General features: G+C 38.5%; 2 protein-coding genes across 2 annotated transcripts; both read right to left on the reverse strand.

Moving 5' to 3' along the window:
- Positions 1-1,170: 1,170 nt before the first annotated feature.
- On the reverse strand, positions 1,171-6,255 carry LOC107562998 (E3 ubiquitin-protein ligase rififylin-like). The gene is made up of 3 exons (XM_016247769.1): positions 5,964-6,255; positions 5,646-5,669; positions 1,171-1,325 (listed from the first exon to the last, which is right to left on the reverse strand). The coding sequence occupies exons 1-3, from the start codon at positions 6,253-6,255 to the stop codon at positions 1,171-1,173; spliced, it is 471 nt and encodes a 156-aa protein (XP_016103255.1).
- A 1-nt stretch (position 6,256) lies between these two features.
- On the reverse strand, positions 6,257-24,218 carry LOC107562999 (E3 ubiquitin-protein ligase rififylin-like). The gene is made up of 8 exons (XM_016247770.1): positions 23,949-24,218; positions 22,506-22,585; positions 15,866-16,054; positions 11,030-11,404; positions 10,441-10,506; positions 7,102-7,312; positions 6,784-6,807; positions 6,257-6,315 (listed from the first exon to the last, which is right to left on the reverse strand). The coding sequence occupies exons 3-8, from the start codon at positions 16,040-16,042 to the stop codon at positions 6,257-6,259; spliced, it is 912 nt and encodes a 303-aa protein (XP_016103256.1). The 5' UTR covers positions 16,043-16,054; positions 22,506-22,585; positions 23,949-24,218.
- Between the last annotated feature and the right edge of the window lie 230 nt (positions 24,219-24,448).

Genomic DNA, 24,448 nt, shown 5'->3' on the forward strand with positions numbered 1-24,448 from the left:
GGATCATTAACAAGGTCACAATATAATGATAAGAAAACTAGGTCAGGGAAGACAGAAGCAAAAGACAAAGAAACATAACCAAAACAGAACATAACTGTGACATAACACTGTCTCCGGGAAGGCATGGCCGCATGCTGTAAACTGTAAACTGAGGAGGTGTTTCTGGAGGTGGACGAGGGGCTGGTGAAGGACAGTAGACCAGAGAACCCAATGAAGAATAGATGGTGGGAGGAGCCATGGATATGACACATTGTGGTCAAAAAATGCTTAGAAATAGAACCATTTAAGCCATTTGTTAAAGAAGATTAGACTGTAAGTCACTAATTGATTAAAGATGACAAGCTTTAGAGTCAGCCGAGTCAACATCAGCATCTGTCCTGTCTGTCTTGAACCTGTTAGCATCTCTCAGCAGCTCCAGAGTCCTCTGGTCTTCTAGAGCCTCTCATCAGTCCCAGTGTCTTCCAGTGACCTACACCAGTTCCACTGTTTTCTGATGACACTCACCAACCACAGTGTTTCCTGGTGACCCACACCCACCTCAGTGTTATCCAGTGACCCTCACCAGCTCCAGTGCCTTCTAGTAACCCTTTGCCGTTCCCAGTGCTTTACAGTGACCCTTACCAGCCCATGTGCCTTCTAGAGACCCTCACTAGCCCCATCTTCCAGTGATCCTCACCAGCCCCACTGTCCTCCGGTGACTCTCACCAGCTCCAGTGTCTTCTAGAGACCCTCAACAGACCCAATGTTTTCTGGTGACCCTCACCAGCCCCAGTGCCTACTAGTGACCCTTTGCCATTCCCAGTGCTTTCCAGTGACCCTTACCAGCCCATGTGTCTTCTAGAGACCCTCACTAGCCCCAGAGTGTTCCAGTGAGCCTCACCAGCCCCAGTACCTTCTAGTGATCCTCTAGCAGCCCCCGTGTGTTCCAGTGAGCCTCACCAGCCCCAGTACCTTCTAGTGACCCTTTACCAGCCCATGTGTCTTCTAGAGACCCTCGCTAGCCCCAGTACCTTCTAGTGACCCTTTACCAGCCCATGTGTCTTCTAGAGACCCTCACCAGCCCCAGTACCTTCTAGTGACCCTTTACCAGCCCATGTGTCTTCTAGAGACCCTCGCTAGCCCCAGTGTCTTCCAGTGATCCTCACCAGCCCCACTGTCCTCCGGTGACTCTCACCAGCTCCAGTGTCTTCTAGAGACCCTCAACAGACCCAATGTTTTCTGGTGGCCCTCACCAGCCCCAGTACCTTCTAGTGATCCTCTACCAGCCTGATGTCTTCTATTGTCCTCCATCTGGCTCTCCATTCCTACAGAGTCCTCCCCACTTTCTATGTAGCAAAGGAATGAAAAATAAAGAAAACAGAAAACGTGTTTATTCACTCAACACTTTAATGACCTGTATAACTTTAATCTTAATCCTACTCTCATCTAGGGGCGGAGCTATATGGTGGTCACCACAGCTAACCCCTCCCCCAACAAACTGGTGATTATTTTGTTTTAATGCTAGTAATTTTCTAACTGTCTGTGGTGAAATTAACAACTCATCCAGAATTTCAGTGCTCAGATCTATCATCATATGCAATTTCACTGACGTCATGGTGATTGGAGAGACGCATGTATACACAGGAGTACAGCTAGGTCGTCTCTGTGGAATTTAATATGCTAGAGATAATATAATTAGCCTGTCAATATCACAGAACTAACCCAGGCAGGGTGATCCGGACCCTGATGTTGAGCTTATTATATGGCTAACCACAAAATACATAAATATGTGGAAATTAAATATTAATTTAAGTTTGTGTTAATCTTACCTGTATATTATTATTAAGAATTCCACTTACAATGTACAAAATAGATGACCAATGCTGCAATAATATTACATTATATCCATACTGAACTAACCCTAACTTTCAATAACGAGTAATTGATTTGTAGAGTAAGCAAAGGAGTCTCTCCTGTTATTTCCATTTTTTTTCTTTTCTTTTATACTGACATAAGTAGTCTAATAGATTTACTTTTTGGCCATATGAACATCAGCAACTGCACTACTTTTTTTTTTACTCCTTTTCGAGTATGAGTTCCATATTGTCACTATATAATATTATATGAGCAATAAAAGCCGAATGCATCAAATATGATACTCAACATCAAATGTGTGCTTCATTTTCTAGATTTTTCCCCCTAGTATTTTATCTAAAGGTCAATAAAATGTTCCATTAAACCTTCACATATTAGTCTTTACAGGGTTAACTATTATATAATATAGCTATTTTATTATTTACCATAACTGGCAGCTGCAGGAGGAGAGAGAACCTTTATGTTCATCATGTCTTTTGACTGCTAATAAAATACACTTCTTTTTTACCCACAAGGGGTCAGTGTGCACCATAATGTTTATAAGATCTTTTTAATTCAGAAACTGCTCAATCTGGTGTCTTTATACTGTATGTATATTAATAAATACATTTAGGATTAAAATAAAAGCGGTGTTGGGTCACAACACCATGCTATCTAAGCAGTTAAAATGTCTTCAGATTATTTAATACAATAATGATTCAAATGCTACAAAGGTTAAAAGTGAATAATAATCATTCTAACAGCTGGAAGCAAAGCTACTGATCAAAACTGTTGTGCTTTAGACTAAAGCTAATCAAATAATTCACAACTCACAATCCACTTTTTTTCTCTCCACACAAAATGTATTGTGTTTGAAAAAGTATTAACAAAAAATGCAATATTATGTAGTACATGACTTATGTAATACTAATATGACCAGTGCTGAAGTTTTCAAATGCTTTTGCTTTATAGAACTCTTTTAGAATTGTTTTCATTGCTGGAGTAAAACCAAACTAAATAATTGGTCACATTGTTTGAAAAAAAAAAAATGAAAAAAAATAATAATATATATATATATGCTGTTGTGCCGGTTATATTGAGTTCAGCAGAACTACAGTACTTCAACGGTGAAGCCTCTGTCATCAAACAGCTTTGTCATGCTTCTGCAAGTGTATTTGCTTTATTACGTCTGAACCCTGGGGAGGGACGGCCACTTGTCTGAGGAGCTAACAATAAGCTGTAACTCAATAACAATACCCCACCCTCATGAGAATACTGTGTTCTCTGAAAGTAACAGAACCGGTCCCCGCCTCACGGCTGCTGTGCTCGAGGACCGATTCATGTTACTGTACCTTCAAACAACACAACCAGACAAACATGCTGGAAATATATTTTAATACAAAAAAATCTTTAACAACAAACTACATTTCTTCTTCTTAAGAAATTGAAGGCTGGTTCACAGTATTACCATACAAACATCTGTCTTGAAAATGAAAGTGTTCCCTCTTCTTATTTACATATTAAACATTAACAGACGCAACATTGATCATACTTTGCATGACCATCAAAGGAAATCTTATATTTCACAGTGATACAAATTCATGTTTTAAATAATCCAAAGTCTTTAATTTAAGATACATGTCTTTTTCATTAGCTCCTCTTGCACTTGAGATGTTAAATGCAGATATGCTTTAAAGTCCCACTTTATTTATTACGGTTTATTGCACTTTTCTCTTTGGGAAGGCAACCCCAGAAAAAATTATATATATATATATATATATATGCATACACATACAGTGTTGGGGGGAAAGTTACTTTTAAAAGTAATGCATTACAACATTGCGTTACTCCCTAAAAAAGTAACTAATTGCATTACTTCGATATTTGTTTATGGAAAGTAATGCATTATGTTATTTTTCGTTACTTTCTCTCATCTCAATCAAACTGCAGTTGGGTTTTGATTAAGTAATAACTTAAACAAATACAGGTAATTTACAAAATTAAAGTTCATTGAAAGTATGTTTTGTTTTTTTTACATATGAAAAGTTAGTTTTATAGCAAAAGTAGATAACCGCATTTCATGTTTTAGAAACTGGTTGAATCTTTGTAATCTCCTCAGATGAGAATGTAGACGCCTGACAAACGTTGTTGTTGTTGTGATCATAAACTGTATGGATGTGATTACACGCAATACACTGAGCTTTTCCCTCATCAGTGTAATGCGCTGCTTTTGCAAGCTCCCGTGAATACGTTTCAGCTTTTATTTTACTTTTTCGCCCTGAAGAAGATATCACAGCTTCATCAAGTTCGTCGAAATGATCCTCGATCACGTTTAGTCAGCTTTGACGAAACTCCTCTCAGCTAGCCTAGCACGTCTTTTCTAAGTGAAAGTAGCCTTGTCACCTGACCTGAATACAGCACGCTGATTCGCTGAAATCGACTTATCGGCTTCTGTTCAAAAACAACAAGGGCGCTTGTCGGCTTCTGCAGTGAAATGTGAACTCGTGATGCCTTGAAAGTGGACAAAACCGGCTTTTTTGTCAAAACGTGTTTAGGGTTCAGATTGCGCTATATGTGGAGAATAATGCACGGCAATCAGCTCTTTTTTAAGTGGCGTTTATCGGTTTTTGCAAATGAACTCTTCATATTTTCCCCCGCATATCATGTACTTATTTTTCACGCCAAAAAAACAACAACAACAAAAAACCCGGAAACATATTGCATTAAGAAAATGAAGTTAATTTGATGGATCAAGGTTTTTCTGCATTAAAACATTTTCTTGACAGTCATTTTCCTCATGACTTTGGGCCAGAGGTTTGGTGAGATTCATCAAGGTGAAGTCGGACAGGGCTGTAACGAGGATCAGTTTGATCAAACGTGACTCTTTTCCACACCCCTTCTGTCTCATAATTGCCAGCAATTTAGACTATTCGCGTTCGCTCATGTGAGATGAATCAACAGACTTCAGATCTGACAAGACTCGTATGACAAGTCTCATTCCTGTTAGTACAGTTTACAGTGTCAGTCTGGACGGAGGTGGTAGATTAAACCCCAGATCCAACACACACACTACGGGGCTGATGAATACTTGAATCTGATTGGCTGACGAACGTTCTAAGGTGTGCAATTATTTTCAGGGAAACGCACAGCTAAAGTAGTTCCAGGCAGATCTCGATCGCATTACATATCACTTCGCCAAACGATTTCTGTTATTTCAAGGGTCCTTACAGCCTATAAGTGCAAAAGAACCAAAACCCACAAATACACTGACCAAGCAAATAAATATAGCAAACAAGAAGATAAAAACGAAAAATAGTTTCCATGTTTTTGTCACAAAATCACGTTGTATTATTACACCTCCTGTGACCCGGTTTGTCTGTATGTGTATTCAGAGCCAGCAAGCAATGGACTTACAAAATAATAATAATAATAATAATAATAATTAAAAAAACTGTTAATGCGCGATAAAATAATTGTCGGCGTTAATTAATTAATAATAACGCGTTAACTTGCCCAGCCCTAATATATATATTATATTATGACTTATTAACCTTGACACAAGGGTGTCAACCTTTTGAAAATGATTACGATTGTACACTCACATATATTTAAGCTGTAAGAACAAAACATTATTACTTTTTACTTGGTGGTTACACCACATAACTTATGAATTCCATCCTCAAGATAAACAATTATGTGATTCAATTATTCATAACTTCACAGTAAAATGGACATAAAACTCAAATTAAATGGACACTTAAAATATTAATGAAAACTATTCTTAACTTTGAGGTCATAAGAAACAAACCCACCTGTGCCTTCTGTGGCGTTAGACACTGTAAAAACCAAATACAGGCCATGTTAATGTAATCAACAGAAATGATACATTTAACTTTTCAATTTACTTGAGAAAATGTGTTCATGTTTGCCCAGGGCACTAACTGAAATGCCACTTAGCAGGAAGAACCACATTACTCTTCAAAAATATGTCAAGCCTACAGGTTACATTGACAAGCAGCAGAAACCAAACTATAAAAAATTAAATATAACGTCAACGTCAGAGTGCTGAGCTGTACACTTCTGAGCCCTCACCCAGCTGCTGATCCATCTAATCACATCAAATCCTTTACCCATGTTCTGCAGGTCCTTCTGGTCGTAGTACAGACGCGTGACTCTCTCCATCAGCTCCCATTTCTCACAGCAGCCCTTATAGTCGACGAAGTTCCTGGCAAGAATCTCCTTCAACTGGCGTACACTCAGAGCCTCAATGTCCTCCACTGATCTGATGTCAGACAGAGACGCCCGTCGCCCAGGAGCCAGCACTTCCTCAGAGTCTGAAGACTGACACAGAGAAAGACAGCATGCAAACATCTGTTTATCTAGGGCTGTAACGTGACTGATGGGTAAATGATCTCTTGGCATCTCAAGTGCATGCAAACATCACTCCACTGAAAGTCAAAGCAGACTTCAGAGAACAAGAATCTGCCAAATCAAGAGCAAATGTTAGAAAATGAAAGTGTCATTATTTTCACTTTACTGATTTAGAAAAAGGTTTAACCCCAATCACAACGCAATCCAGAGATGAGCAGAAAGCTGTGGTTTAAATTAGTTTAGTCTGCAGGTTTGGCACAGACAGCATGAACAGAAAGATGTTAAAAAACACACACAGATGAATCGATTAATGCTTGGCTTGACACAAGGGTGTCAACCTTTTGAAAATGATTACGATTGTACACTCACATATATTTAAGCTGTAAGAACAAAACATTATTACTTTTTACTTGGTGGTTACACCACATAACTTATGAATTCCATCCTCAAGATAAACAATTATGTGATTCAATTATTCATAACTTCACAGTAAAATGGACATAAAACTCAAATTAAATGGACACTTAAAATATTAATGAAAACTATTCTTAACTTTGAGGTCATAAGAAACAAACCCACCTGTGCCTTCTGTGGCGTTAGACACTGTAAAAACCAAATACAGGCCATGTTAATGTAATCAACAGAAATGATACATTTAACTTTTCAATTTACTTGAGAAAATGTGTTCATGTTTGCCCAGGGCACTAACTGAAATGCCACTTAGCAGGAAGAACCACATTACTCTTCAAAAATATGTCAAGCCTACAGGTTACATTGACAAGCAGCAGAAACCAAACTATAAAAAATTAAATATAACGTCAACGTCAGAGTGCTGAGCTGTACACTTCTGAGCCCTCACCCAGCTGCTGATCCATCTAATCACATCAAATCCTTTACCCATGTTCTGCAGGTCCTTCTGGTCGTAGTACAGACGCGTGACTCTCTCCATCAGCTCCCATTTCTCACAGCAGCCCTTATAGTCGACGAAGTTCCTGGCAAGAATCTCCTTCAACTGGCGTACACTCAGAGCCTCAATGTCCTCCACTGATCTGATGTCAGACAGAGACGCCCGTCGCCCAGGAGCCAGCACTTCCTCAGAGTCTGAAGACTGACACAGAGAAAGACAGCATGCAAACATCTGTTTATCTAGGGCTGTAACGTGACTGATGGGTAAATGATCTCTTGGCATCTCAAGTGCATGCAAACATCACTCCACTGAAAGTCAAAGCAGACTTCAGAGAACAAGAATCTGCCAAATCAAGAGCAAATGTTAGAAAATGAAAGTGTCATTATTTTCACTTTACTGATTTAGAAAAAGGTTTAACCCCAATCACAACGCAATCCAGAGATGAGCAGAAAGCTGTGGTTTAAATTAGTTTAGTCTGCAGGTTTGGCACAGACAGCATGAACAGAAAGATGTTAAAAAACACACACAGATGAATCGATTAATGCTTGGCAGTTTGTGTAACTCCACATCCTGTTATTATGCAAACATTATATGCTAATACTAGGGTTCAGATAACCAGCTGAGCGTTCATCATGGTTTAAAGGTCTTGTTTAGATTAGTTCAAGAGCCTTTTTTATTATGATAAGGAGTGGTAGCATGTGTCATAATACTGGCCTTCCACCACACAGTAAATGCTGCACTTATCCTTCTTAATGTAGCGTTGAAAGACAGACCCTCCATACTTGACCAACAGAGAGATTGTACATCAAACTTAAACATGGTTTCTCTCAAGGTATTTCCTCCATTTCTGTCACCCGATGGAGTTCTGGTTCCTAGCCGCTGTCACCTTTGGCTTGCTTAGCTGGGGTTTAGGATTCAGTATCACTGATTTGAAAGAACTGACACTATCAGATGAGAACAAAACTTGAACTGACTTGAGCTTAATAATGACAATATTGTCTTCTGCAGAGCTGCTTGACAGGAGAATGTGTCACATATTTGATAACCTTCGCATCATTGACTATATAAATAAAGGTGTCTTGACTTCTCCAGTCCTTTAGTCCAGACCCTAACAATCGACAGCAAGCTCACATTCAGTTTTGAGTGCAGCACCCATATCTTAAAATCCAATCAACAACCGATGGGTAGAATCAAATCCCAGATCTTTGTTTTTTTCTCTCGATAATCTGTTACACTCAGATGTACGTCACAAGATCTGTTGCTACTTCCATTTATTGTGACTTCTCACACTAGCACTTTTTGCTCCTCAAGTGAAAGAAGCAACAGCGTTGAGTTGAGGGTCTGTTGCTGTGCCGGATACATTTTCTTAAGATCAGACTGAATTGTCCAAGGAACGAATTGTTCATTTGAGCCAGATTCAAAAGAATCAGTTGATCTAGTTCACAAAACCGGTCTCAATTGCTTCGTTCACTGGAAATGGATTAACCCCGATCTTTACCTAGTTGACGGAATCGTTTCTGCATGAACTTTCCCTTTAAGATGTGAAAAGAGTAGACTCGAAGACAGACTTTCAAAGAAGCAGTGATTCATCCCAGCCTGCAGCCAAGCTTTTCCCCACGCTCAAAGCAGCCCTATGAAGCAGAAGACATTCTTTAAACTGACTCTACTGTGAACGGCAAGAATCATCAAGAGGCCAAATCTTTCCTAAGCATTCTGAAGTGTGACAAGTCACTGTTCTGTCCTCTGCCCCATTTAACGCCCCAGACAGCGCAGCAGCGAGAAGTAGAGGAGAGGTGAGGAGTTTCAGGAGGTACCTGCAACTCCTGCTCCTCCTGCAGCTCAGCGTCCATCTCGCTTTCAGCTGTCGCCTCAGCCAAGCTCTAAGGGTCAAAGGTCACAGCCAACAGAGTTTAACGCAGCTGTGCTCCCTATCTAACTCACTTTAAGTTACAACAGTTATTTTGCACACTCTGTAGTGTTCTTAAGAGACAGTCTGTGTCAAAAGTGAGTCATATGAGACATTTTAAAGCTGTGCTTTACAGTGCTGCGTGAACCAAACCGAGAAGTGAAGCACATGCGATTTAAAAATTTGATTAAAAAAAATTGACGAATGGTTTCCAAAAAAAATAAAAAATTGAGCAGCAAAAACTGTTTTCAACATCGGTAATAGCAATAAGTGTTTCTTGATCAAATCAGCATATTCAGTGACACTAATGATGCGGAAAATTCAGCTGTGCATCACAGAAATAAATTGCATTTTACAATATATTCACTTAGAAAATGGTTATTTTAAATTGTAATAATTTTTCACAATATTACTGAACTTAAACATGGTTTCTCTCAAGGTATTTTCTCCATTTCTGTCACCCGATGGAGTTCTGGTTCCTAGCCGCTGTCACCTTTGGCTTGCTTAGCTGGGGTTTAGGATTCAGTATCACTGATTTGAAAGAACCGACATTATCAGATGAGAACAAAACTTGAACTGACTTGAGCTTAATAATGACAATATTGTCTTCTGCAGAGCTGCTTGACAGGAGAATGTGTCACATATTTGATAACCTTCACATCATTGACTATATAAATAAAGGTGTCTTGACTTCTCCAGTCATTTAGTCCAGACCCTAACAATCGACAGCAAGCTCACATTCAGTTTTGAGTGCAGCACCCATATCTTAAAATCCAATCAACAACCGATGGGTAGAATCAAATCCCAGATCTTTGTTTTTTTCTCTCGATAATCTGTTACACTCAGATGTACGTCACAAGATCTGTTGCTACTTCCATTTATTGTGACTTCTCACACTAGCACTTTTTGCTCCTCAAGTGAAAGAAGCAACAGCGTTGAGTTGAGGGTCTGTTGCTGTGCCCGATACATTTTCTTAAGATCAGACTGAATTGTCCAAGGAACGAATTGTTCATTTGAGCCAGATTCAAAAGAATCAGTTGATCTAGTTCACAAAACCGGTCTCAATTGCTTCGTTCACTGGAAATGGATTAATCCCGATCTTTACCTAGTTGACGGAATCGTTTCTGCATGAACTTTCCCTTTAAGATGTGAAAAGAGTAGACTCGAAGACAGACTTTCAAAGAAGCAGTGATTCATCCCAGCCTGCAGCCAAGCTTTTCCCCACGCTCAAAGCACCCCTATGAAGCAGAAGACATTCTTTAAACTGACTCTACTGTGAACGGCAAGAATCATCAAGAGGCCAAATCTTTCCTAAGCATTCTGAAGTGTGACAGAAGTCACTGTTCTGTCCTCTGCCCCATTTAACGCCCCAGACAGCGCAGCAGCGAGAAGTAGAGGAGAGGTGAGGAGTTTCAGGAGGTACCTGCAACTCCTGCTCCTCCTGCAGCTCAGCGTCCATCTCGCTTTCAGCTGTCGCCTCAGCCAAGCTCTAAGGGTCAAAGGTCACAACCAACAGAGTTTAACGCAGCTGTGCTCCCTATCTAACTCACTTTAAGTTACAACAGTTATTTTGCACACTCTGTAGTGTTCTTAAGAGACAGTCTGTGTCAAAAGTGAGTCATATGAGACATTTTAAAGCTGTGCTTTACAGTGCTGCATGAACCAAACCGAGAAGTGAAGCACATGCGATTTAAAAATTCGATAAAAAAAATTTGACGAATGGTTTCCAAAAAATAAATAAAAATTGAGCAGCAAAAACTGTTTTCAACATCGGTAATAGCAATAAGTGTTTCTTGATCAAATCAGCATATTCAGTGACACTAATGATGCGGAAAATTCAGCTGTGCATCACAGAAATAAATTACATTTTACAATATATTCACTTAGAAAATGGTTATTTTAAATTGTAATAATTTTTCACAATATTACTGTTTTTTTTTACTGTATTCATTCATCAAATAGATGTAGCTTCTTTCAAAAAAAAAAAGAAAAAAAGAAAGAACATTTTTTACCTGTCCATCTTCCGTTGCTTGAGTCTGAGGTCCCAGTTCTGCTGTGCCATTGTCCGCCAACGGGCTCACGGTTATGACTGGAGTGTTAAGGGATTCATGTGTGGTCACTGGGGGTGGAGGAATGTGCGTGTCAGATGTAGGCGTATGCTGGCCAAGAACCAGCTCGACCAGCTCCTCTTTCTCACGGCACATCTGCGTGGAGACCCCGTGCAGGTGGAGGTAGTCCCTCAGATCCTTCACCTTGAGCTTCATCAGCTCGGCGCGCTCGAACAGGATGCCACGGAAACGCTGGCATGTGTGGCACAGCCATGGCTGGAGGTCCTGCTGAGTGGAGCAGCGGCTGCAGTAGCTTTTTTGGCAGTCCATGCACACGTGCTGCAATGAATAATGGGAGGGTGAGTTTTACAGCCAGGTTAAGACTGGAACACAAGGTCTAATCCTTCTTTTAAGGAGGAACACTCATTCACTCATGCATTTTGCAACTGACCAAGACAACTGGGTCAGAAGTTACACTATTGCATCATCTTCTGTTTAATGTACTGGATAATGCCAAAGGAGTCTGGGAAGCCTCTCCAGGAAATATAAACATGTGACTAACAGAACTCAAGCGTAGCGTTCTGGAAGTCACAATGCCATTCAGTCAGAGCTGTGGCGCAATGGACTGTGCACATGCTCAGGATTTGCAACAGCTGCTGGCTCATGTCCAGATCTCACCCCCCTCCTCTCACTACTATACTGCCTCAAATCCTGTCAAATAAATTCCCCCTCGAAATCAGTCTCATTCAATATTCAATTTCATGGAAAGAGTAAAGTCGATCTCAACTTTAGGTTCACATACACTTCAAAGGTGCAGTAAGTGATTTCTTTGAATTGCTGTCGATGACCAAAAACACACTCCTACCCAAAATAATCACACCTCTGTCTTGATAGCTCCGCCCCCAAATTCACAAACATGCTATGCAACAGGCACCTCCCCCATCACGCATGGACACACCCCTTACTGGTGATTGCTACAAGTTTGTTTTGGTGCTTTCAATCCACTTTCAACAGCTTTTCTCAGAAATCGCTTACTGCACCTTTCAGGCCATGACACAAGTCGGCCAAATTTGGGCTGTCTCTGAGCATCTGTAGGCCTAGTTTTTGCCACCAGTTCTTTCATGTTGGTTTGGTGTGTCACAGCCTTTACATAGGTGAAATTGAGGTCTAAGCCTGTAGACGCAATACATCATTGGAACATTTCAGCTTCATTTATAGAAAACTGTTTTTATCAGCAAATTACTGGTGAAGCACTACACCACCCACAATTTTAAAGTGAAATCCTCCTGTGTGCAATAGTTGGGTTCTGGAAGTAAAACAAATGCCATTCATTTTTTTCAACAATAGGGGAACTGATTTTTAATGATAACCTACAGCATTAAAGACAAACCTACTGTGAGTTCCAAGGTTGTTAATCAATGGTATTGTTGAAGCAATGAAGCTACATCATTTCAGAAGCCATGAGGCCACATTTATTATAGCTAGTGAAAACTACATTGCCCATGATTCCGCAAAGAAATCTCCAACAATCGAGTAAATCACAAAAAACAAAACGCCTTCGACAACTCCCAATAAATACTGTGAATGACAAAGTCTCCCTACTTAAATGTATATGTATAATTTGGAATACATTTAAAATACATAATTAACATCTTTAAATCAATAGTTTTAGATTTCTCGGTTTTTATTTTATGTCATTAAAGCCATTAAGAACAGTGTTGAACCTCCATCTTGTCCAATTTTGACATCTTTGCTTCAAATCAAAGTTTGTAATGCTGTGATTCACCTTGTAGCTGGTTGGTTTGGTTAATGGCTAATAATGAGTCATGGGATGAATAGTTAATTCATTTAGCTGATTTTCAAATACTTTGTCTTCAAATCAATTGCTGTAATATTAATTAATCATGGAACTAGTTTGTTTGGTTTAAGGCTTGGAAACTTTGTGAAATACATTGACGTAAGAATAAGCTTCTGCTGAAAAGCTGGGTGGTCACTATTGAGCTCTATTCAGATAACAATACTGGATGTGCTTTGTAGATGTCCTACCCACTAATATGCATTCAAACATCAAAAAACTTCCAATCCGATATCTTAAAACAAATCTGTTCAGGAAACCAGAACCCAATGTGACTCTGCCCTTATGTAAGGTGTGTGTGCAGGAATGCCATGAACGTGACATGACAACAGCAGCACTACAGTAAGGAAGCGGTACAATGGCTGTGACATCGATATGCATCATCATTCTGTCATTCGAGCCACAGTTTACAAAGTGCATTCTGGATAATTCTCCTCGTGAGGCGGGCAGGTAGTCACGCTGGATGCAGACACTCACACTATGACTCCTGGATGTATGGCAGCTTGATAATGTTAATAATGGTGGCTCAGCGACATGAGGATGATGTTAAATGCAATGCATCAAGAGGTCTCCAGAAGGCTCCAATAAGTGCAATACACATTAACAAATGTATTTTTGATCACATATTTGATAGCACTGCCTAGAATTTAAAGTTCAGCATTATTTTACATTTAGCAGATGCTTTGCTCCAAAATATCAAAAACATATTGGACTTTTAGAGTTCTCTCTGGCTGTCTTTGGTTTTAAAGTGTATTCAGGTCAGAAAGGCCCTACAGTGCTTTAAAATGCTGCCTTAGTAAGCGGCTCACAAGGTGTAGGAGATTTTGTGTGTCTAGCAAATTCTAATTCACTGGCATAAGGTTCTCAGTAGGTTAAGACAGTTTGTGATTTTTAATAACATTCAACACGGGGGAATGTACAGTGAAACTACTTGAGCACAGCCTTATGATCCTCAGCAACACGGCCAGTTAGAACTGGAATAAACTCAACCTTTACATGTGAACATCTAGACCTGTTCACAGGTTTGCTTTAGTGTGTTGCAATTGGATTCAACTTCAAATTTTATTACTAATAGACTTTCATACACTATATAATCAGTGGAATTTATGTGTGCTAACAGGATAAAAGTTCATCTGAAAATGAACATTATGTCATCGTTTACCTTCTTGTTGTTCTAAACCTTTATGACTTAATTTCTTCTGTGCAACCTAAAATAAGACACTTTAAAGAATGCTTTCAATATTTTTGGGCAAATACAATACTACACACAGTGTAAATATCTTCTTTAATGCTCCACAGAAAAGTGCAAAGGATGTGGTAAATGATTTGTGTACAGCTTTTCACAGGGCTTATTACTTTTATAACACAGTTGCTACATATACCTGGCAAGGTTTCATTAACTAAACTCAGAACAACAAAAACATAATAAATTTATTTAGAACAAATAATAATTATTCAGCCAAGCAATGAAGTTCTTCAGCAATGTTTAGCTGAACGGTTGCATCAACACAGATGCAGTGACGCAGTAATACTGAAGTAATGAGTCCACAGAGTATTCATATTACTCTGTGGACTCTTTACTTGTTGGTCTGTGTTTGCCTGTGTTGCAGCGTGGAATTAAACCACACCATGCTGGTTTGGTCTGGCCAGAGGAGAACTGGGCCCCCGACTGAGCCTGGTTTCTCCCAAGGTTTTTTTTTTTCTCCAGTTCAGTCACCGATGGAGTTTTGGTTCCTTGCCACTGTCGCCTTTGGCTTGCTTAGCTGGGGACACAATTTCTGGCAACATTGTTGACTTGACTGCACAGACATTATATAAAGAGAACTGAAGTGAGCTGGACGATGCCCTCACTGAATCATCAATGAACTGACTTTAACTGATAAACTGACTGTTTTCTATTGTCCTCACACGTTGTTCCTGTTTGACACTGTAAAGCTGCTTTAACACAATCTGTATTGTATAAAGCACTATATAAATAAAGCAGGCCTGGGCGAAAAAACGGTATCGATATTTATCGACGGTACACCTTCTTCGATAACGATATAAAAAATGTTCGATATAGTGCACGATATAGGCACGTGCTATGAGTGACGCAGACAGCACACACAAACAGGAACATGAGTGCTGTGCCTGCCTGTGATGAGGAGATTGTGACAAGTAAGTAAACAGTCAGTAATAAAATAAGAATAGATAAATGACAAGCAATGGCACAAACAAATACAACAACATGATACAACAAAAATTAACTGTTAATTACTTTTTTCAGATAGGTATAACAATAATATTCAGTTACAGCAATACCACAAAAACCGAATATCTATCTATCTATCTATCTATCTGCAAATGATACATTCCGTCATCTGTCCCGAGCGTCTTTCACGCTGAAACATTTGTGGGAATTTCCCACATTACAAGTGCGGAAACTGCGGGAATCAGTAGAATTATGCACAATCCCGCGCCGAAATTCAAGCCCTGATAAAACACATCTGCATGAAACAGAAAGAGCAGACGGGCTGAATGAGACGCAGATTCACTCTCTGACAGCAGGGGGCGCTTTTGGAACAGCAGTAATACATCCTTTCCATGGTTAACGCTGTAAACAAAGCAGCGCTGCGATTATAAACACTACTTTAATGTGCATCATACGGAGACAAGATGAAAAGAAAATACCATCTAAACTTTTTGAAGACAGTTGAAACCTTTGACGCTCTTCACAGTACAAACACTCACACAAATACGGGAGCGTTTGAAAGCAGTCGCCTGTCTGTACTCAGTACTACCGGTACTGTCGAAAGGATGGCATCACTACGTTTTAAAAATTTAAGTGTTGATTTGCTACCAAAGTACCGGTACTTTTGACAACAGTACTCCAAACCTTGGGAAACTGCTATTCACAAGCTTTTGCCATAATAATTTTATACTAACGTTAGTATAAAACTGATTACCTTTCTGGCTAGGCTGTCGAAGCGACCTCCACAGGCCTTGCACGTGTGTTCTGGAGCAGGGGGAGACGGGTAACTGCTGAAGCCAGAGTTGCTGAAGGCCTGATGACGGGTGTTACTTCTGGTGTCGTCCATGGTGGAATCATCCAGACAGAGCCAGCCGCAGCAGCTGGCCCACATGCTCCACACCTACTGCGAGAGTTCCAGAAAGAGACTCTTAGATTACAGCTAATCGCACCACAAATTGAATCAGCTCTGTCTTCTAAGATTGATTGTATCTGAAGACTAAGGATGTACTTTCTTAAAAGGTAGACTGGTCTGCTCTAATCAATACCCCTGGAGGTAAATTAGCAGCATGAAAAAGTTCTTCCAGCATCAGTCAGGATGGCCGGTAAGCTCTCAGCTGGAGTCATTTGGCTGAAGAAGTAGGACTTCCATCATTTATTTAAAGGCTGTGTGCCATCTAAACCACAGGAGCTGTGCAATACTCCTACTAGGATGACACTGTATCGTTCTGTCTCTCTCTCTCAAACTCAAACGCACACACACACACTACTCCCTCTCTCACTCACAGCCAAATAAAGGCTGGCTGATCCAGTAGCACTACCATGGTTACGCCTCTCATGGTTTGGGCACAGTGTTGAATGAGCTGATAAGATGAATGAATCATTCAGGATAGTAAAAACATCAGACGTGGGTAACTCACACCACTGTCCAAAGTATATTACCATCATAGAAATTTTACTCCAGTAAGACATGCTGGTACAAAACGGTCTTGACTAAAAGCCACATGCAAAATAAACAGTACTGAAATTAAAAACCTGTATGATTAGCATTCACACAATACAATATAGTTATTGTCAACATTAAAGCAAAACTGACACCTCTTACATTTTTGGTCTTACTGTGCATTGTTTGTTTAAAGGAAATTCTTCCCACAAAAAAGGTTCATCTTTCTAAAGTTTCATCAAACCTGCGAAATGACCTCAGAAATGATTTTTGGTATTTTGCAGTTTGTTAAACTGTTGGTGCTCTAAACATGCATCAGATGGAAGTCTCTAGACATTGCATTTGAATGTCTCGAGTCATGAAGGCCACATTTTACAAAACTGTGTCAAGTGAAAAAGTTAAAAACAATGTGACTCAACAGACATGTGCCAGTTTTTGGTAATACAATACACTGGTACTGGTATTTGTATTTTTAAGAGTACACATTCGGTTTTTTTTCTCTGTCAACTGGTTAAAAAACTGGTTGTGGTGCTGCACAATTTTCTATTTCGGACACACACCTGTCATGGAGAAGAAGGGAAGTCAAACAGTACTTGCATTTCTTTATTCCCTTTATTCTATATTGCTGCTTATCAAACAACACCTAAAACTTAAAGATGTAATATTTAATTCTAAACATTTGCTTACACATTTTAATCTGGACTAAAACATGTCAGTCCAGAAAAAAAGATATCTAGATACGAGTTACTGTTCTTTATAGTTGTGTTCTTTTGCACTTTAATCAAACATTTGTTTTATTTTACATTTTTATTGTGTTTTGTCTTATTGTACTTAAATATTAATGGTTCTTTTTGTTATTTGAAAAACTTTATTATACTTGTTTTTAAGAGGACACCACTCTTTTCAACCTGTTTTTGTAATGCAATTCATTACCATGAGAATACAGTATACACATTTCAGCAATTGTCGTCTCAAACAACATCAAGACCTTCAGTTTAATTCATTTGCAACCTAAATCTAATCATCTTCAGAGTGCTGACCGCAAACGTTAGCGTGAAATTGTTGATGCAAATTGGTGTCTGATGAACAACAAACAAAAACAAAAAGAGTTAGATTGTGTTTTCATGATCAATCGTTGCCATCAATCATTGGTCTACTGTAGGGCTGTCAAAATGTTTTTCTAATTTCGAATATTTGACAAAAAAAAAAAAAACGCATTCGAATGCAAAAGCATTGCATTCGAATTTAAGGTCTGCGTTAGTCGTCAAAAAGCCTTATCAGTGGCACACGAGATGCGATGACGATGTATGCGTCATTGATTGCATTTGAATGCTTTTGTTAGCTTATCCAGTTGAAGCCACTAGATGTGGCGCTGCTACGTTGTTCATTCATATATTGCGGAAAACGAGAGCATCAGTGTGGAGAAGATGTTGTTTACTGAAACCAAGCCGTTCACACAGAACGCATATTTATCATTCATTTTTAGAAAGCCATGTAAAATTAATGCAAGTTCAACTTTTAAAAAACATGTCTAAAGACGTTATGGCGGTTTTCCCCATCCCACTGCATCTCATGTTTTTAAATGAAGAAAGTAGCCTACTCTTTTTGATTGGTTTTCGGTCCTTTGTATTAAACTATACATACATGCATGGTGCTGTTTTTTATTTTCTAATTGTTTAAGCAACTTTATTAATTATAAATGGTTTATAAACATTATTTTAATCATTATGCACTTTTTTTCAAAGATAGTCGTGTTATTTTATTACTCTTTGAAGAAACGTGCATAATATTTTGTATTTTATAATATATATCCTCTTGTGGCCTCAGGAGATAAGCCAAAAGCTTTTCCCCCCTAACTGAAATTATGCCTTTTAAATTCGAATATAATTTGAATTTTTATTATATTTAAGTAGAAAATTCTAATTTAGTTTTTCAGTCATTTTGACAGCCCTAGTCTACTGTGCTAACCGGTGCCATTACACACCGCGAGATTCTCCTGGCACTGAAAGGACAAGCAGTCAAGGTTGATTTCTGCCTCAAAAAGCAACAAAGTCCAAAGAAAGGGACTACATAACAGTAGGATCCTGTTACCCCGACAAAACCTGGAAATAATAAAAATAATCTCCCTTCCAAAACCGTTCAGCCTGAGGATGCTAACAGAACCTCCACGACGACAAGAAAAAACTCTGTGGTCAAGTGATGCAACCATCAAGTAAAAAGCAACACCATTTTGTTTGAACCTCAAAAGTATGCAAGCTTATACATCTTGAGAGACTTACTGGCTTTTGACACGCATCAGAGTCTACAAGATTCTAGGACACGAGGGGTTCATCATTGACTCGTCACAACAACAAACTGGCTTTCTGCTTGGTGGACCTTGGTGGATTTATTCGAAAAGACCGAATAAATTGTACCGAACAATGATATGACGCGATCAAATAGCAACCAGCGCAGAGTGAGAGGTGCGCACTCTTTATAATGCAGCACACACGTCAGCAGTGTGGAAGCATTTATACTGTCGGAGAAAGAGGCACAAATCATTACAAGCACCGACAGCGAGAGACTGTTTAGTACTGCTTCGCATGTCTTCGATGAGAAGAGGAAGGGGTGATTGTTGCTGGTTACTGTATGATGATTGAAATCGTGAAATTGCCTTAAACAATTAGTAAAAAAACTGCAGAACGTTATGTTTTCTAATACATTTCTAATATGTTTTCTGACAGCGCTGCACGAACTGGCAGCAGAGCTGCTTGTTAACCAGGGTTCAGTCCAAAGCGTGAGGACAATCTGCGCCGATACAGTCGTCAGTTGCTCAGTCACATTTTTATGAATTTTTACAAGTCATGTGACAAAGCGATACGTACGACGCATTCGTAATGAGACCCATTTATAAATCTGTTGTCAACAAAAATAAGCATTGAGGTCTTCGTGCGTGTTCCTGCCAAAATAAAAGTTGAGAAAAAGCAAGAACTCTTATCAACATTCATAAATGTTAGCATTGTAATTTTACTGTTGTTCTGTAAAATAAAATAAATAGTAAGACAATAATAATGACAATAATCATTACAACAGCTGTTTTAATACATTATAACATTCACAGTGTTCAAATTAGGATCTGTAATATTTTCTAATGTTTTAAAAGAAGTCTCTTCTCAGCAAGGCTGCTTTTAATTGTACAGTAAAAAAAAAAAATACATGCCTGATTCAAGAAGGGGGTCTCTGATGGCCAAAAATTATTATTTTACTAACTTATTAATTTGAACTTAAGTTAAATTGCGCTTTGTTGGTATAGTGTCTGCTAGAATGTTAAAATATGTTAAATATGTTAAATATTTTTTAAATTGTTGTTTTGTAATAGATTTTTTTCTTTGAAAAGCAAGACAAAACAGTAAAAAGCACATTTTGGCTTTTTAATTTATGCAATGGTGATTTTTTTTTTTGCCAAAATACATGGGGCAAAAACTCGAAAAACCATGTTCGTATTCGGCCCAGTGTTTAATTTTGTTCGGTTTCGGCCAAGAATTTGCATTTCGGTGCATCCCTACTGTAAATATTCAAAGGCTGGGTATTGACACAGATTTAACAAATCGATTCGATTTCAGCTCTCAAGCTCTTATTTCGATTCAAGTAGGTATGTATGTATACATATATATGTTGTTTATTAGTACTTATAAAGCACAAATGCATGACTATATTCTAGATCCCTTAACCCATACCCAATACCTAAACATAACAACTACAACAACTACCTTACTTACTATCAATAAGTGCAAATTAAGAGTTTATTGAGGGGAAACTCTTAGTTAATAGGTTATGTGTTCCCTACTCTAAAGTATTACCTGATCTGTTCCAAATCATTGTTGAAATATAAACAGTGGCTATCATAACTTTTCATAACAGACTTATTCAAACATACAATAAATGAGACATCAACAAGAAAGAATTTAATGAACATGTAATACAGTGCAATCAAAATGTGCCTCACTAGATATATTTATTTCTAAGTTAGTTGACTAATGACTAATAATATGCCGTTTCATTTCAAAATAAAATTGACAGAGCTCTGACTTTGCTTCAAAAGTAACAAAGCTCATTGTGATTATTGGATGGCAGATGCGCTAAAAATAACGTTTAGTGAATAAACAGAATGGACTAAAAGAACGGTTCTAGGGATTTAAGAGCTGATGTCGGCTCGGCTCATCAAAATTAATAAGAGTCATCCCAGCTCTAATATACTATATATTCTACATTGTAAAAGTCTGTCATTGGCCCTAACTACAAAATCTTCCATTTTTAAACAGGAAACCAAAACTTGCATTCAAGTTGAAATAAAAAAAATAATAAAAATCCATCCACAACACAACACAACAAAAACAATCCAATTCAGATTACCTGGAGTCAGCAAACATGACAACACGTGCAAAGTTCAAACCAACGAAATGCTCTCACAGCCCTCACTGACTGGATATCGCTGGGCTGTCATTAAATACCCCAGCCCCCCTTTAATGCCCCGGCCCGCAGTGTCAGTACACCCAAACGCTCACTAGAAACAGACCAACAATAGCTGCACTGTGACTAGACAACACAACACCCACTGAGACAGATCTCTCAACAGCAGGAGGATACACGTAAAGCCTGGACTTACTGCTGACAGGTCATAGGGCAGAGTGAAATTATAAACGAGCCATTAGGTTTGACGGCTACAGGGGGAAAAATCTGAAATGTAAAGGATATGAATAATCTGAACAGCTTTAAAGGTAAAATGACTGCAGGTCTCCGCAAACTGGTGTACATGTTACACACTCCCTCTCACACACATTTACTGTAATGAATTGTGTTAATGATTATGTTTTGTTTGCCTTTAAATAGAATGCTTAAATATAGTTTACTAGTATGTTGAATCTGGGTTAAGTTTTTTCTGAGGGAAATACCAATGCTTCAAAAGCAGCAAAAGAATACGCAAAAAAAAAAAAGCCACAAAAAGGGGAGTCACAAGGAAAGAGTTCTAGCTGACATCAGGAGCAAGACAGTTCCTACATTTTTAATGGCATAACAAAAAAAATGGTAAAATCATTTAAAATTCTAGTTTAGAACATGTGCCAGATTCTTAGAACGTACTCTTTCATGTTGGTTGCAATTGGTTTTTGAAAAACTCTAAGGAAAGTTTCAGTTTAATGACTCAACAAATGCAATGTGGTGTAACCATCAAGTAAAACGGTGTAATACATATTTATTTTACACCTTGAATACACGTACGTGAACATATCTCATCATTTTCACTTTTTAAGTAACATCTTTACAAATATCATGCATTATGAATGGAGTCAAACTATTTTATGTGTCATTTTACAACTTGAACCAAGCGTGTTGTGTCTCAAAAAGATACAATTATCTGACAATTTAAAGTTTGAGTCTCCATGACATCATTTAAATGTTACGCTAGTTTTTTCCTGCATGTTAGTTGCACCGCATGACATGACTCGGCAGACTAAAATGTTCATTTTTTTTTTTCTCTAAATGGACTTTAATTCAGCAATTAAAGCATGTTCATCTTCCTCATATATTTAAATGAATAGGCAAACTATTTTATGTGTCATTTTACAACTTGAACCAAGCGTGTTGTGTCTCAAAAAGATACAATTATCTGACAATTTAAAGTTTGAGTCTCCATGACATCATTTAAATGTTACGCTAGTTTTTTCCTGCATGTTAGTTGCACCGCATGACATGACTCGGCAGACTAAAAGCCGTATGTTCATTTTTTTTTTCTCTAAATGGACTTTAATTCAGCAATTAAAGCACGTTCATCTTCCTCATATATTTAAATGAATAGATGTATTCATATAATTGCATTGCATTTCAATTTTACGTTTAGGATAACATGGTGCGAGTTAAGTTTAATTAGTGTCCTCGCCGTGAAATTGAGTCAATGACTTGTAAAGTGTGAGCCTCAGAGACAGACAGCCTGGGATATAAAATTCAAGCCATTGACATCTATAAAGAGAAACCAAATAAAGTAACACATTAATGAGTAACATTTACTGCTTTTGCAGTAAAAAGCACCTTCTCTCTTTTTTTTACGCTAGAAGCAAAGGCAGTGTGCTGATCTGGGCATTACTCGGATCACATCTTCCTCTTTGTGCAAATCAACGACGCAATTGACACAATGACCTGACAGCCTCAAACCTCGGTGTGTCAGACCAGATCACTCTCCTAAACCTTCCTCTTTAAAACAGGAACACTTGTGTTCACCAAAGCCTAGCGTCCAGCAGAGAAGCAAAACCAGCACGAGCATATAAACACCTCACTATTAACCTTACTACCAGTGCTGGGGGTAACGCATTACAAGTAACGCGAGTTACGTAATCAGATTACTTTTTTCAAGTAACTAGTAAAGTAACGCATTACTTTTTAATTGACAAGAGAATATCTGAGTTACTTTTTCAGAGAAGTAACGCAAGTTACTTTTTTTTCTCCAATGTATTGACTGACAGCTCTGCTGTCCCCATGTTGAGAGAAATCAGATGTTACTGTAGCTATAAATATGAATATGCATTAATTCATCTCTCTCACACAAAAACACACAGATTCAGTATTCCTCAAAATGAATAAAAATAATGCAACTCAGAATATGACACAAACCTGCAATAATTAAATGTTAAACAACACAAATATGCGTTTAATCCCATTCTATATTTGCTTCTGAGCTTCGATGATTCAGTTCAAGCGTACTAATCAGCACAAATTACTCCAGACAAACATTTGTTTATGGCTGAAGTGTGTTGAAATGTCTTCTTCTGCATTCTACTGTACTTTCCCTTCAGCCTGAGGCTTATTCATTTCACTTCTGGTGTGAAAAGGCTTTTATATTTGCCAAAAATATAACTTTTTTGTATTAAAAACAAACAAGCAAGCCCTGTCCAGATTTTAAAAGTAACGTAACGCATTACTTTCCATAAAAAGTAACCGAGTAACGTAATTAGTTACTTTTTATGGAGTAACGCGATATCGTAATGCATTACTTTGAAAAGTAATTTCCCCAACGCTGGTTAGTTACTACAGAACTGAAATTACTCAGTATATATAAGCATCGTATCAGGACTCTACACAGCTGAGATCACATGTATAGCTATTTCAAGTGTAGTATCAGGATTACACAAAGTATTCGCATATTAGAGCATTAGGACAGTTTCACACGGAGCTGAACGAGTTCACAGGCGAAAAGTAGTGACACTAAAGCGTTTACAACTCAGCAAACTCTAAAGAGATGTATTAATGAGAGTGAAGGTAAGAGATAGATAGAGGTTGTTTCATTTCTGCTCTCTTAATTCAGCCGAAAGGACGTCGTTAAACTCACCTCGAATGAACCGAAGAGAAGCGCTCGCAAACCGCAGAAAGGTCCAAAACTCCGGACTGAGAGCAATTAATCCTCCCCGGACATTTTAAGAGACGAGGAAGAGACTTTATGAGCAAATCCCCCGCTTTTAATGTGATGGCTGAACTTAGACGAGCTCAACTTCGGCGACCGTTTGTTTGTTTGTTTGTTTGTTTGTTTGATCGCGAGCTTGAGTCGCTAGCGGGAGCGCGAGCCACACGTCGACTACTTCAAAACACGAGAACGCGCACGTCGGACGGTTGACGCAGTCGTCGAGTTCTCCATTAAACAGAAATTAAAGGAGTATAGGTCGGTTGTTTTTGTGAATTCTCTTGTTAAAATAAGTTTTAAAAAGTAAATATATTAAACTTCCTCTAAGAGGACTTGGCGGCTCAGAAACAGACTTCTGTCTCTCGCTTGTATACTAATGTATGTACACTGAAAGGTATAACGCGTTAAATATATCAACAGGACACCTACTT

This window comes from Sinocyclocheilus grahami, unplaced genomic scaffold (assembly GCF_001515645.1).
Source record: "Sinocyclocheilus grahami isolate Dianchi unplaced genomic scaffold, SAMN03320097.WGS_v1.1 scaffold853.1, whole genome shotgun sequence".
NCBI lineage: Eukaryota > Metazoa > Chordata > Actinopteri > Cypriniformes > Cyprinidae > Sinocyclocheilus > Sinocyclocheilus grahami.